Source organism: Aptenodytes forsteri, unplaced genomic scaffold, assembly GCF_000699145.1.
Source record: "Aptenodytes forsteri isolate BGI_AS27 unplaced genomic scaffold, ASM69914v1 Scaffold319, whole genome shotgun sequence".
NCBI classification, from domain to species: domain Eukaryota; kingdom Metazoa; phylum Chordata; class Aves; order Sphenisciformes; family Spheniscidae; genus Aptenodytes; species Aptenodytes forsteri.
Genome location: NW_008794715.1, coordinates 590,924 through 607,009, shown reverse-complemented (window position 1 = coordinate 607,009; position 16,086 = coordinate 590,924). Strand labels below are relative to the sequence as shown.

The window sequence follows — 16,086 nt, the reverse complement described above, 5'->3', positions numbered from 1 at the left end:
TTTTAAAATAAATTGTTTTAAAAACCCTGCCTCTCCCCCCCCCCCCCTTTGCAGTGCCGATCATGTGATCGTCCTAATTTCTCTTATGCTGGAACACTTACATTTAAATTAATGTAAAAGTCAAAGTGTTTTCACTCCGTTCTGGTTTGAATGATCATATTAGCTAGTAGCTATTCAACCAGACCCTATTTTCCTGCTGGCTGCTGGCTAGTAGAGCAGATTGTAGGCCACCTGCAAATCCAGAAGAGAAAGACAACGCAGAACTGCACTTTCTTCTGGAATTTTAGGGTAGACTAATGCTACAAGTTCCTGCCCCATACTGTTTTGGAGATGTATTAAAAACAAACCAAGATTTGTTTCTGGCACTCATTTGGGAAAATACTGAAAGACTTACTCATTAAATAGTTGTCTGAGGTGGTCAAAAGTTACACCTTCATTAAATGACAAGTATGTGTCATCAGTTTAAGAGGTCATTTGAAGAGGATTTCTGGCTTTAAGGCTGTGTGCAGTGTGTTCAGGTATTCAGTAATTGGTCTTAATTGTCGAGAGTAAAGATAACTGCTTTCTGCGAAGGTTTTGCATTGCATTACAAAGAAAATTTTCATATCTGCATTAAGTAGAGCTTAGTGTTGCAATCAAAGTGATTCTGGAATGAGAGAAAAGCCTCAATGAAGGGAAATTAGATGGCTGAGAAAATTCTCTGATGTGTGAGAAAATGGATTATTCCTTTGAAGGAATGAGGGCAAGTAAGGGAAGTGTGTGTTGGGAGATGGGAGGAACAAAGGGGTATCATACTCAGTTTTGCTGCAAAAAGTGCCTTCTAGTTCAGCTGGAATTGGCGTTGTTTTGTGTGGCATCTGTCTTCAGTCCCAGGAAAGCCTTGCTAAGAGAATAAGAAACTAATTATGAGATTTATATATGTGTAATTTGCATTTGAGGAGTTACTTTGGGTTGTTCGTTGCAGAAGGTGAAAGCGGCAAAAGAACAACTGAAGGATGTCATACAACTGTAAATAAGCCTATTCTAATTCTTTCTAATAGAATTACATATATGTAAGATTCATGATGGCTTTTGTACTAATCTTTAACAGTTATATATTGGTTCTTGAAAAGATTTTGGGATATTCTGGATGTGAAGGCAAGGACAGGAATGGCTTCAGTGAAGCTGTTCTAATATTGCCTTAGATGACACTTAATTCGTAGGAAAATGAGGAGGAGGAAAAAGAAGCTTTGTTGTTGTTTCCAGGGTCTCTTTATTTTGTTAGTCTTACCTTGGGGAAAAAAAATTGGGGTTAAATTTCTTTGAAATTATTAGTAACCCTAGAAGTTAGGTTGTCCAGTTATTAAATAATCAAACCTTTATGGGGAAAAGATGCATGCTTTTTCCACAGCTGTATACTAATGTGTGGTCCTTTCTCTTACAGCAAAGATAGTTCATTAAATCCTTGCTGATAGGGGAATGCATTTACTTACATCAAAGATTGAATAATTTAGTGTCTTTGGGAAATGCAAACTGAAACAAGAACTGGGGTTGCCTAATTGGAATATGTATAGAGACTATAGGAGACTGAAATGAGAAATGTATACGCGGGGCTTGGGGCAGATTTCAAATGCTTTTCCTCGTACTGTTGTGGTTCACATCATGTTAAACTTGTTTTGAGAGGAAAATGATGCTACTGCAATGAAGTAATTATGCTATACCTGTACTGTTGGCAAGCCTCTGGAGCAGGCTGTCAGCACTCTCTGTCAGAATGGGAGTAACATGATGTGGTATTATTATCTGTGTTGTCAGAAGATGGATAATATCTCTATTTTTGCTTGTAAGTTTTTTCTTTTCCTTTTAAATGTGGGATTGATTAAAGAAATTTTTTTGTAGTTACTAGATTCTATAATAGCTAATCCTGATTAATCCTGATTTATATGCCAAAATATTGACCTAAAGGAAGTTTTAACTGTTCCTTGGACAAAATACTTCTGTTCCATTTTAATTGCACATAAGATTATTGAAAGCATCATCAGTGTTAGTTGTGGTATTTGGAAGTGAAGAGAGAGTTGCTAAGTTTTCAGAGTTATACTCCCTTTTAAGGGTTGCTTGTGTGGTATTTCTGATTTGTGTGGTTCTTCAGGATTGGTGGTGTATCAGGTGAAAGCATTAAAGTTTGATTGGGCAACCCGAAGAATTTCATTAAAATTGGTAGTTGGTCTTAACTGCATGTCAAACATACATAGAAGTACATTAATTTTGTGGATAAAGTTTTGTTTAATAAATATTGGGGAATGTTAATATATTTTCCTTTTGAGGGTTTATATTGTTGTCTTAAAAATATTACCAGTAGAAGTCGTAGCCGTATTAAATCTGCTGCCTTTTGGGAACAGGATGTTGTCATAAAATCATGAGCATAATCGTGGAAATACAGCTTTGTTAGAAAGGCTCCTTTCTTTAGTATTATATGCAAAAAGTGACAGTTGTCATGTATAACGTTGCTATTTAATCAAATTTTGACAGAACGGGGGGAAAAAAGTAATAAATATCCTGCAATAGATGGCATTGATATATTTAACTTTTGATACTTGCTTTTTTAAAGATTGTGATATTGTAGTTTCATTAAGCAACTGTAGTACTCTACTGTCGAAGCTTTGTCTCTGTCTCCCCCTGCACAAAAGGACGGCAGAGGGAAACCGCAAGCCTGCTTGAGGTCACCCAGCAAGCTAGTGCTGAGCCAAGCCTAGCACCCGGGTTATGAGCACTCTGTTTCCAAGGCTCTGCTGGCATTGATAGGAGGCTTATCTCTACTTAGATTCAAATGTATTTTAATGAATATTTTTGTTATTCTTGGTCCCTTTTATTACCTTGATCAGGTAAAAGTGCTTGTGAAGTGAAATGGAAAACATTTACTGTCAATATAGAAAATGCAACATAGTTACCACTCTGCTAAAATAAATCAAAGTGATGAGTAAATTAACTCAGCTGAGGGTACTTACAAAGTGGTACCTGTGTATGAGGAAGTAGATATTTGAAGGAAAGATAAGTCTTCGCTGGAAGGTGATTCACCGAATAGAAGTACTAGAGAATAGTTTTGTCACTTGTTAATGCCCCTGTTTTTGACCATCATAGTCTTGCTTATAAATCCATAATACAAGTCCAGGTCTAGAGGAGTGGTGCCGTTTTGCTTCTGCGGAAGGCTAGTTAGCAAGTCTCCCCAGACTTTGTTCTGTGATGTCCTAGAGCAGGACAGGCTCTGAATGGGAGGAGAAGGAGCTAGAGACAAGTGAAAGAGGTTACTTCACCATAATAATTTTCCTTATTACTTCCTAGTATAGATCTCTGAAAAAGCCTGCTTTTCATTCATTCAGAAAACCTTTAAGCATTTAGTAAAATACAGTGTTTTTTGGTTTGTTTTGCTTTTTTTAAAAGTTCTTATATTCTACAACAGAAATACATCTTTTTGCTGTGGTTTTGAACTCTTGCCTGGGGTGTGTTCTTTGCTTAGTAGGTGTAGTCAAACTGTCCTTACTGAAAATCTTTTTTAAAGATTACAATTAGTCATCACACTTACCTTTATAGCATATGCCTATATAAATTAACTTGCTGTCTGCTTTCAATTCATTCTTCCTTTGAAAAGTCAGTCATACTTTGATTTAAATATCATACTGTGTAATTGGAATGTTGCTTAGTTTTGGCACTAATACTGAGAAATGAAAGAGTGGGAATTCTTAATTACCGAGTTGTTTATATAAACTGTTTCTCTGGGGGAAAAATTGAGATCTTCACCTCAAATTCTTGTGTAACAGTTGACCAACTTTTTCTAGAGGTGCTAGATTTTTAAAAAATAAGACTTTTTTTTGTCTTTTAATGCTGTACTCTGAACAGTACAGTAATTGCAGGAGTGGGTTTTTTGTGTGTGTTTCGGCTTTCTTGAACCCTAGGGTATGCGGGGTTCGGAGGAAGACTTCATGTGATCTGACTGCCAGTGGTCCCCCAAAAACCACTTCACCTATCCTTACGTTACCAGCTCCCAAGCAAGCCTGTCCAGCCAAATGAAAATACACACTGTAGCTCATTGTATAACCTGTAGTACATGTATTGTTCCAATCTTGAACGGTAGATACTTGTGGGATTTTAGGTCTATTACCTCATAGAGATATGATGTCTTCAGTGTCAGCCAGGTGCTATGTCAATGCTGCTAGCGTAAGGCAGGTGACATTAAAAGAAGTGGGGTGAAACTCCAAAGCAGACAATGTAACTGCAAAGATTGAAGGAACTGAGGAACTGAAAGGCATCAAGGGAGGAGAAACCATGTGTTTTCATCTCCAGTTTGCTAATTATACTTCCATAGGGTTGTGCAACTGGGATTAAATCAGCTCTTGAATGGAGAACAGAGGTAAGAAGTCAACTGGAGGTGAAAATGAAGTTAAGGAGTTTGATAAACTACAACTCTGGTTGTGGTTTAAAAAGGTGATGTTGGGGATGCGTAATTTGGCTCAAGCAGCCCCCAGCAGTCTGATGTCATTCTCTGAGCTATGCCAGCATAGTTGTCTGTGTGACTGCATAAAGAACCAGAACTGACCCTGATCTAGCTGGTGGAAACACTTCTTGCAGGCTTTTTCCCCTGGGATTTTTAATGCATTGGATTTCCAGTCCATCTCTCACTACACAGTTGCCTGAACTGTCATAGAGGAAGGGTGAAGCAAAGGTGAGAATAAGCTGAAAAACAGAAAGCATTTAAACTGGAATGGCTGCTGAACAAATTAGTATGAAATTATATCCTCTGTCAGTGTGCCGTGGAGTGCACCATCTGTGCTTTCTTTAGAAAAAGAAAGATGTTAGGTTTTCCTTAAACTCAGGATGAATAGACCATTCAGCCTCGTCTCTTACTTGGCTTGTACTGGTCTCTGAAGATAAAGTAATCCTGTAGAGGATCAGACTTTTTTCCAGGCAGTATCTGTGAATATTTCTCTTGGGGGTTGATGTTTCTGAAGTATCTTGAAGTGTTCAAAAGCCTCTGAGAGAGTTTTTTATTAGCTAGCCCCTGCTTATTTATTTATTATACCATCTGTCCCACTATCCAGACAGTTGTATTTCAGCAATGAAGTGGTGGTCTTGGCTTGCTGTAATAACCTAATTTTATAGGATAAAACATGATCTACCCTCTTTCAGTTTAAAGCCATAACCCCATGTCCCATCACTACATGCCCTTGTGAAAAGTCCCTCTCCAGCTTTCTTGTAGGCCCTCTTCAGGTACTGACGGCTGCTATACAGCCTGTATTTGTGCTTGGGATTGCCCCGACCCACGTGCAGGACCTTGGCCTTGTGCCTTGTTGAACTTCATGAGGTTTGTGCAGGCCCACCTCTGTCAAGGTCCCTCTGGATGGTATCCCTTCCCTCCGGCGTGTCAGCTTACTTTTCTGCTTGGTATTACTTTTAACAAGTCCCTCTCCAGCTTTCTTGTAGGCCCCCTTCAGGTACTGACGGCTGCTATACAGCCTGTATTTGTGCTTGGGATTGCCCCGACCCACGTGCAGGACCTTGCAACTTGGCCTTGTTGAACTTCATGAGGTTTGTGCAGGCCCACCTCTCAAGGCTGTCAAGGTCCCTCTGGATGGTATCCCTTCCCTCCGGCGTGTCAGCTTACTTTTCTGCCTGGTATGTACTTTTAACTTGCTGGTGTTCGTTAGCATGGTGGTTATTAAGAGTCTATGCTTGCAGAGAGGAATTTGTCAGAGAACAGGCCAAATGACTTGGTAGCTGAACTTTTCTCTCCTGAAAGCCTTTGGTATACTCAGGTTGCATTTCCTTATGGCAAGAATGTATAAGAAATACTAGAACAACCATGTTAATTGTTAGCAGGTGATTGTTTTTGGCTCTCTTGCATGTATAGCTATGAAAGAAGCATATAATTTACTGGAGTAGGTTGGCCAGGTTACGTTAGCTTGGCTTGCTGACGGTTGCGTTCTGCAGAATTTACAGAGAATGTGATTTTCTGACAGTGTGATCTAAAACAAAGTTTCAGACTATGAGAACAGGTTTTCTGATAGCTAGGCTGGTTTGAATAGCCAGTGGAAGTGAAGCTAGGTGGTCGGATTCCAGTGGTGCTAGCAAAATAAAGAGTTGGGGGGACACTAGCAGAAGGGTTGTAGAGTGGAAGTCCAAACTCAGCTACTGCAGCATGATAATACCTTGTTCAAAAAGACTGTTAAATACTCTTAAAGATTAAATGGGTAGAAGTTTGAGGTTTTCATTTCTGCTGTATTTTCTGTACAAAATAGTTCCGGTTGGTAAATGGCCATAGTATGACCATTTCTTTTTATTTTTGTTCTTTGTTGTTAATTTTTAGGTCAATGTGTTTCATACTGAGAAACGGCAGATCTGAGGGAAGGGACTATATTAAATGTGGCAAGCGACAGTGGTATATAGCAGCTTTAAGCAGCAACACAGCTGCTGCTGGATTGCATCTACTTCTAAAAGTCCATGAAAGGCTGCAGCATGGTGCAGAAAGCAAACCGCCCGGCTGCTTGGGAGCTGTGGTCATGGCTTAACGGACATAAAAGCCTACCACCTGTCACACAGGGGAGATGACAGAGGAGGATGTGTGACTTCAGAAGTTTTTAAGCAGAAAAATTTTCCAGATGAGCAATATGACAGATGTTTCTACTTACTGATAACTTAATTATTAATTATCATTGCAGTTAAATCTTTTGCATTAAAAATAATATCAGTTTATGTCTGTGGGTATCTCTTGGAGGTACTCCAAGCAAAAATAGTACATCCAGGGCAACATCATGTACTTAGGTATGAGGACCTGACACTTAGGTGAAACACCTAACACTTGCTGACAGGAATAAATAAGGAAGACACAACCTCTGTAGTACACTTCCTGCTTTTATCTTCTAGAAGTAAGTTCTTACGTTACTTTTCAACTGTAGGGTACAGTAGATGGTATACACTCTCATAATTTTCAGGATTCGTTGTCTTTATGACCACAGTAGAAACAATACTATGCTGTTTTGAGTAAATAAACCTTTTTGTATACCCTTTTGTACGAATGAACCTTTTGTATACCCTTTAAACAGGGTACTCATTTGCTGAATCTGAGGCAGATCGCCTGTCCTTGATGTCTCAGTATATCACACGTGGTCTCTTCATGGTTTTTGGATGACTTTCACAACTTCAGATGGCAAACAACTTTTACATTTTGGTATCTGAGATAGGGGAGATCTCATTACAACTTCACCACTCTAACTAGTTTGGTGGAATCTCAGCAAGAAATTACTGTTTTGCTTTGGGACCTTTTCAGAACTGGATACATTTTTGTTGTTTTCAATTCTGCATTTGCTTATGAATTCCATAATCTTAGGTGTAGCTATGGTCTAAATAATTTCCTGTTTTACTGCCCATTCTTACAGAAACAATGCATGATCTACTGTATTCCATTCCACATTTCTCCATCCTTCACTTCTATTATTTCTTTTTAAATAATTTTGTGCTGTAAAGACATTTGTGAGGAAAGTGGAAAAGCCTCTGTTTTTAGAAGACAGATCGGGCATATACAATTATTTGAAAGATGTATAATTCAGAATTGCCCATTAGTAAAAGTCGAAGATGTATTTGCATGTCCTTCTCTTCTGCATTTCTTGTGCTTAGGAGAATGCACGGTTTGTTCATTCACTATATGCCTCTGTTCCTTTGGACGCAGTACTTGCCTATCCACAAAGGAAGGTCTTTGGTCCAAGTTGATGAGCTAAAATCTGAGTAAATTTTGGTGTGACCTGTAGAAACATAGTTTATCTTCCTTCTCTCAATATGGTGATAAGCTTCTGATGTTTTTTTTTCTCCTGTTCTTTTTTTTTATTTCCAGTGTTCTATTTAGGTGAGTGTTTTAATTTTTTGAGCCTTTTCTGTTCCTCCAAGAGTATTTGTTCATTGTTTTAAGAAAATCTCAGACTTGGAGTGCTTTTCAAAGCTTTTCAGTCCCATCATATATGAAATTTATTTTGCATTTCTGTGAAACCTTTTCATCCATGTGAAATAAATCCATTCTGCAAATATGTAAGGTAACATTTGTTGCAGTTTTTATTTGCTGTATTATGTTGTTGAGCTTGTTTGGCTTAAAAAGCAGAAGTAAACAGTTCCTATAATGTCATGTGATGGCTGGCCTTTTTCTTTGATTTTTGTGCTTTTTTGCAAAGTAAAAGTTTAAATCATTAACTTACGGTCTGTCCTCTCTTTTAGGTCCTACATTGCCTCGACAGAATTCACAGCTTCCCTCTCAAGTGCAAAATGGTCCATCACAAGAAGAATTGGAAATCCAGAGAAGGTACGGTATTATAAGTGAACAGCTGTTCAGTTAAAGAATGTAGTAACTCCTCACTAATGATGAGAAATTAAATGTCAAGGACTTAAAATCACTATCTTGCATTAGGGCAGCATTTGTATGTTTGCAATTTTCAGTAGTGCAGCTTTCCTGTGTAAAAACTTTGATTGTAGCTAGATCCCTTGTTCGTGACCTCCACCCATTCAAACAATGCAATTGCTATTGGCCTGTCATGAAAGAGTTGAAGATCAGATGGGAGGCCTTGGAAGATTTCACTGCTGTCATTTTTAACCAGACTAATTAATTTTCCAGTGACTGTTGTGCCTTCAGTTTTTGACACATGCTTATAAAGAAGAAAGTAGCAAGCAAGGAAGGATGTTTTAACATTTAGAAGTAGAGAATTAAATCATCATGGAGAATCACAATTTTTCTTCCTGAATGTGGATGCACTAGAACAAAATATTGTTTGGCATTGGAAAGCTTGTTCGCCTTTGTACTATATTAGTTCTTTAGCAAAGAAACCTTCATTTTCTGCTTTCAGTGTATAAATTTATGGAACCTCTAGTAGTTTAATTTTCAGCTGTAGCAATACTGGTTATATCTGTGCTGCCCTCAGGGAGTAGTCCCTGTTCCCCTGACCAGTCGGCACTCCTCCAAGCTAAGCTGTTCCCTGTCCCATGCCCTGTGGGATATTGTTCAGACCCGTAGCATTTTTAACATACGGGTTTTTTTCAGTTCCTTTTAATAATTGCTACGTATCGATCATATGCCCAAGTTCTGGGAACAAACTTTCTAGTTGCCATATTCCCGCTTTTGTTGTGTGGCAATATGGGTTAGTGCTGTAGGTTGAGTGTCTGGGATATGGGTATATGAAATGGCAAAGTCTTCTAGGATAGTGCTGTCAGACTGGGTTAAGTGAAAACATCAAGACCTTGGGCTGTCTCAAGCATACTGCCTGTGGTGCAATCCTGGATTATTTTACCATCAAAATATTCCCAGGAGATTAGCTGTTCCCTTCCAGAAGGGATGCTGGGAGTGATTTAGGTCACATGCAGTGCAGATGCAGGGAACAGGATCCTTGAATAAATAGGAAGTGGTCCAGATTGATGGTGTAAATGCATTTAATAGCTTTCGGTGGTAACTGGAAAAATATTTTAACATGTTGGGTCTAATTGGCACTGAAGTCTTTTCTATTTTGATATTTTGCATTTAGTTTGTTTATGCAGAGGTGAGCAGAACCAGATTGCTAGTTTGGGAATAATTCGTATTATAGATTTGATAAACTAACTATATGTGTTGAACAAATTTTGACATCAGAATTGGTCATACATGTCCGTCTCTTTTCTGCAGTATGTTCTTAAATCTGAGCAGGGATCGCTTTATCTGAAAGTCGTCTTGTTTAAAAACAAATAGCAAGAAGCTTATTACAAATCTGTCTGTGTTTACGTGCAAGTCTGCTGTCATGATAAAGGTCTTTTATGTCGCTTCTTTTGACAGACTTTTAAAAAGCTTTTTTCTTTTGGTATTTTTTTCTGTTCTACAGAAAATAATAATATTTTATATATTAATTTTATATTAATATTAATATATTTTTATATAAAATACTTTTAAAATACTTTTAATATTTTTATTTCCTGCCTGTTCCTTTAGAAGGCTGTATCAATTGAAATTTATAATGCTGAAATACTTTTCAGAGGAGGATTGTAGATAGACGTCTCTTCAGAAAAAAGTGCTGCCCTGTATTAAGAGCGCTGCAAGTATCTTGAAATTTTTTGTGTGTAAAGGACATATTATCATATGGCATTCTTAGGGCTTCACTTTCTCATTTGATCAGTGTGCTCTACTTGTTTTCATCTAATATAATGTCCTCTTTTGAAGTCTGGTCCTGGTTTTGATTTGTTTTTCCCCTAAAGAAGGATAGAGAACTGGAATGAGTGTTTACTCATGTTGCTAGTCAGATTGTGGAAAGGCTATTGCCGTTGTGTCATTAAGCCTAAAGAACAACACGTAATCTTGTTAAAACATTTCACAAATGCTTCTCCGGTCTCTTTACTACTGTAACTATATGGTTATAATACAGTTCAGTTAACTTTCAGCTAGAACTTCTCTTCTGTAGTAACTGTCTTTCAGCTTTCAGACTGTAATAACAATAGTCTTACTACCATAATGTAGAGAGTAGTAAATAGTTGGGAAGAAAAGGTTTAGGTATATTACTTTTAACATATCTACAAGTGACACTTCCAGTCTCAGTAAAGGGTAAAGGCGGTGTGGGCAGAATTGAATTCTGTGGGGAGCAGCAAGACTACAGGGAATGCAAGAGAAGGGAATAAATGTTACTGCGTAGGAAGGAACATGGGGTTTGTGATGGATCAGTAGAAAGGCAGGCTTCGCTAAGTCTATTGCTTGTGAAATGTGTCTGTGAGGTGGAGGTTTTGTTTAAGATGTGGCTTGATAATAGTTGTCTTTAAAAGCTGGTCTCATATCTCTCCCCTTAAGTGTACCTGGGTTCAGTAGTGTTTGACCGACTCCCATGTTAAGTTCAGGAAGATATTTTTTTAAATTATTCTAAGCCTGAGGAAAAAAATCTGCTTACATAAAAATTAAAGTTGAAAAAGGGACCCTGTGGAGGTCATCTAGTCCAACCCTCTGCTCAAAGAAGGACTAATACCATTGTTAAATTATGTGGCTTGTAGCTTCAGGGTTTTCCTAGGCGCAAATAGAAACATTTCCTCAGAAATGTTTTGCCAAAGGAGTGACTGGTGAAGAATGGCATGTTAGAGAGAGCTCTTCAACTGATCTGGTGTTTTCCTTCACTTTTATAACCAGTGTTCAAGAATCTTGGGGAAATTGGAAACTGAAGAATTAAATTAGATCGTTGCCAACAAAAGTGTATTATTTTGGTTCAAAGATTTTTCTCTATTTTAGAAAGGATTTAGATGCCTTACATTTTGAGTAAAAGTGCTAAAGTAGTAATATTACTTTGTTTATTTTGCTGCAGAGCTTGTTACTTGAACATTTGCATTGTTTACTGCGCAGTGATGACAATCTGTAAAGCCACTAGGACCAGATGTGCGATCTAAAACACTGGGGTTTTTGAGGCCAAGATTACACCTAAGGTGGTCAATGAAATCATTTTGTCTGGTGAATTGATAACTTTGTTACTTTCTTTTAAGAAACCTTAAAACATGGTGTATGCTTTCCCTGTCAGGGAGTACTTGAAGATAACTGTAATTTTCCTTAACTTGCACTCATTTAAGTACAGTAATAACAAGCTCTAAAACACTCCAGCTTCCATTTTCAATCCTCCAAAATGAAGGGATTTTTTGTTGTATGGGTTATTTTTCATTTTGCCAGAGCGGTAGTCAGGCAGTGTTATAAATTCCACTGATTGTTTGATAATGAGCCAACTTCAGTTGACATGGTATTTGTTAATAACTTCAGAGTTACTTAATGTCAAATACTATTTTAAAATAAAAGATTAGTTCACGGCATGCCTCTGTGTGCTACTCGTGCATGTAAATTTACCTTCTCTTCCAACCGTAATGAATATATTGTCAGGAATATGAGTCACTGAGTTGGTATCTAATATGACACTTGGGAATTTAATGAGTTAATGTTTATAAATAACTTCAAAATCATCACTGCTTCATAAATAAAGAGACCAAGAACACCAGAAACAGAGAAAGTGTATAGATTGTAAGGAATAATGAAGGTATACAAGCCCCCTGTTGGCCTTCAGGGACGTAATGGACCAAAACTTGACCGACTTCTGTCGTAAGTACTCAAAATTGTTAGAAGTTTGCATGAACACAACAGTGGAATATTAGGGGGGTTTGTAATTGTTAAATACTTCAAGTTTGCTTACAGTTTAAGTTTATATCATGGATTGGGATGATACTGTTAAAGAAAACTTGGTGTGTGACTGTGCTAGAAAGTAGTATTGATGTGGTGTGGTTTTCATAACATCTTTTGGGAGGCTTCTTAGTTTTATGTAGTACAAGTTCAGAGGCTGACAAGGGTAGCAGTTTCTTATTTACTGATAGACTTAAAGGAATGTTTTTGATTTTACAGATTAAAAGTATTTTTTCTGAGATTTTGCTAATCTTAATTTTTAACTATGGTAAAATAACTTCCATTTTTTTACCCTGTAAATTAGTAATTATTACATATATAATTCCTGAGCTGTTTTGAAAACGTGTGGAAATACTGAAAGAAAAAAACCTGCATCCCACAATTCAGTAGCAATGTAGGTATAATAATTTAAAGGAAGGAAAGTTTGCCTGTCACTTTCTGTCCCTGGTAGCCTGGTTTCTACTGATTTCCCACAGCCCATGACCTTTCCCTAGTTAGTGGCCAGATGTACTGTTTCCAGTTTTCCTTTGCTTTTGAAATTGTGCCGTTTATCTGACAGCTTATTTTAAGGAAGTAGGATTTCTTTAAAGGTATATGGATTGATTAGATTGTAACTAAGCAAACAGTTCTAATCTGAGATAGGCATATGAATATAATACAGTAGTTGGCTTTTTGGTTTAGGGTATAAGAGTGGTCAGTAGACTACTGTCATATGATTGTATTGTGTGCTGTGCATGTTACAAAATCTACATGAAGTTTGCATCCCAGAGACATGGTTTAGATGGAATCAAAGGGGTTTTGTTAATGCCTAAGCTAAGGGTTTCCAGCAGGTCAAAGTTACATCAGTAAACTTTTCAAGTTGAGCTTGCTGAGGTATTTTCATGGAACAGCCTGCAGCCATTTCGATCTTTCCAGCCTCTGCATTGCATAGCAGGACAGGAGACAGAGGCAAAAAGACCCATCAGTCAGTGTTGTTTACCTCATCCTAAAGACTTTTTTTTTTTGCCTTGCCCTCAAAGTTTCTGGAAAACAGAGTTCTGGTATAATAACGACTTTTTTTTTTAGTGCCTCTCATTTTCTTTCCATTCACAGTTTCTTCCCATTCACAGTAGTTTTCCTTAGTTCTGTCAAGGCTAACTTTCAGAGACTTAATAACTGGCTTTAGGGAGAGGTAATGGGTGCTGTCTGGTTACAGTACTGAATAGCTGTAGATGTTGGGTAACATTGACATGTTTAGCAGACTGAGAAGGGCGCTTTTCCATTAAGCAGTCTTTTGACTACATTGGCAAAATTGATGCCTTAATTGCTGCAATTGAATATGGATGTTGCTTGAAGGATGATTCTGACAAGTATCTTAGTTAACACTTTTGAAAATGTCTCTTTGAAATCTTACCCTTTCTGCAAAATTTTCATTTCTGTGGGTTTTTTCCTGTTTAATGCAAAACATGAAATTGGGATTAGAAACTGTTCTACGTTTTTCAGGATTTTTGGTTATTGTGGTTCCCTTTTATGAAATTAGTTCTGTCCCAACCATACTCACTACAATACCACTGAGGGTGAGTTGCCAATGGAAGTAGATTTTTCTGCTACTGAGATTCTTATTTTTTTTCTAAAATTTGATGTGCATAGATGACTTCCTGCAATCTGGCTTATGCCAGATAAGTTCATGTGTTCTGTTAGTTTACATAATAAGTTGAAAAGGTCAAGGAGAGGAAAACTGGGCTTGACGAGGTTTGATCAAAGAGCATTAATATATCCCTTTCTCTATTAGAAATCCTGTATCTAATAACCTTCAGGTTTATAGTTGCCTCTTCATGTCTTTATCGTGGTGGTGGTTGGTTACCAGTTTTTGCTTGACTGATAAAACCTAGTTCTTTCTCTTATTTTCTTATTTCCAACTAATGTGGTTTGAGGTTATAACATAAAAGCTTGTTGTTAGACCTTAAATCCCTTTTGATCAAAGAAATGAAAGCCTCTTAGTTTGACCTTGCTAATGTGAAAAGCTTTAGAACTACTTTTGAAGAAAAGAATAATTAACCAGATTAAACATAGCACGGTAAACTGTACCCGGATAATATTTTCTTTTACAAAAGAAGAAAGGCAGTTCATGGGGTGTTCCTGGGCTTCAGTAAAGCATTTGACAGATACTGAGAGGGAGGTTCCTAGTTAAGGTGGAAGAGGGGAGGACTGCTGTGGAAGTGCGAGGAGCATAAGAACAGGCAGTTCCTCCTGCATCATTTGGAATGATCACATTTTATTTGGTGTTTTGCTGAACAAAGTAAGTCCTCGCTGCTGATGCAAGTTGAGATACGCAAGTACAAAGGAGAACAGGAGGAGTTGGATGATGTTGCAGACTTTGATGATCACAATGGAATGAGAAATAATACATAGCTGGTGTCCTGGTTTCAGACATTTTTTAGGGGGGAAAAACCCCAACCTGTAGGTCAAATACTAGTGTTTTGGATGTTTTAATACTAGTGTATGGGGAAAATCAAATCGACAGGGGAAGTGTTACATGCAGTGGTGATCAATCAGGATATAGGTGCTTGAACATTGGAGGTAGCTGTAATGACCTCTAGATTTGTGTAGTGTTTCAAAATCATGATACATGTAGTAAATTAAAATGCCTTTATAATTTTGCATTAAGTGTAACAATTTGATTGTTAACTTTGATACAAACTTTAAAAAAAGACACAAATGAAACAGTCTCACCTTTCACTACTGTTTAAAGAACCAGAGGTCCACCACTGTTGAAACTGGAAGTAATTGTCAGTTCCAGAGCATATACATAAACTCACTTCACAAACCTCTTGCCTTTAAACAGTCAAACTTTGCAGATCTTCTAAGTGTCTGTTTCTTGCTTATTTTTATCAAGTTGACTAGCTCTTGTCTGGGTTTCTCTGAAATGATGTGCAGTATGCTCAGGTAGAAGCTGTCCGGACTGTTAGCACTTGAAAAAAAATAAAGTGAACTTGGTAAGAGTTTTAGTGAGAGCATATAGCAAGAGCTCAGTTTAGGTGATGCAAAGTGAAGTTCATGCAACTGAGAGAGCTTAGGAAGATGCAAAGAGGTTAAATTTTGATCATTTCTGCTGAGGTCATGTTACTGATGCATCAAGTGTACTTTTTATTCATGAATGCTCTCGGTCTCAGTGGAGGCTGCCTGTGGTTGATGGAAATTTGCAATCTGTGTTGACATGATTTAGACTATATTTCCTCTTTGTTAATGAATTACAAAATTTGGGGGGTGGTGTGTGTTCATTCCATGGTACATAAGCATTAATGTATAGGTCTTGAGGTGCGTATTCAGTAGGTTTATGTGACCGTACAGGAGAGTGAGCTCTGTGGTAAATGCTGAATTTTGGAATGATGAATAAATATTTGATATTTAAAGATGGAAGTGCAAGTTTAATGTTTATATTCAGTTTTTATTATTCAGACAAGTTCCTGCAAATTTGAAGGGCCCTAGCAGACACACCTTTTCCTTTTCTGAACTTGTGCAGAAGAAGATTAGAGGATTAAGCTATTAAAACGCAGACTGCTAAGTTCAAAAGACTGTAGCTAAGTTCAAAATAACCAGCATGTTAAAGCACTTCTTTATTTCTTTCTATAAACGGTTGTATCTAGTTAAATCTGTGTCCAAGAGCACATGCAGTTACTTGCAGTAACAAGGTAGCTGCTCTTCTGTAGACGACAACATGCTTCAGATGGAGCTGAGGTCACCCTGCATCTGGTGCTGGCGCCTCTAGCTCAGCTACGCGTTGTGTAGCCTCTCTGCAGCCAGCTGCGCTGTTTGTGCAGTGACTCAGTGCTGGGAGGAGGAGAGCCATCATGTGAGATGTATTCTAGTGGGTAGTGACTGTTAGATTAGATAATGGTATCTATGCCCACATGCTGGGGCTTTCAGCATTTTAGAATAAAACT

General features: G+C 37.7%; 1 protein-coding gene across 7 annotated transcripts in view; it reads left to right on the top strand.

The window, feature by feature from the left end:
• Positions 1-16,086, top strand: part of ENAH (enabled homolog (Drosophila)) — a 56,174-nt gene that overhangs the window by 7,660 nt on the left and 32,428 nt on the right. For 6 of the 7 annotated variants that reach the window (XM_009273851.2, XM_009273849.2, XM_009273848.2 and 3 more), the window contains exon 3: positions 8,230-8,314. In XM_009273851.2, coding sequence (XP_009272126.1) covers positions 8,230-8,314 — 85 coding nt within the window. Of the gene's footprint in view, positions 1-8,229; positions 8,315-11,995; positions 12,086-16,086 lie in introns of those variants that run through there. The other variant, XM_009273847.1, reaches the window with a different exon arrangement.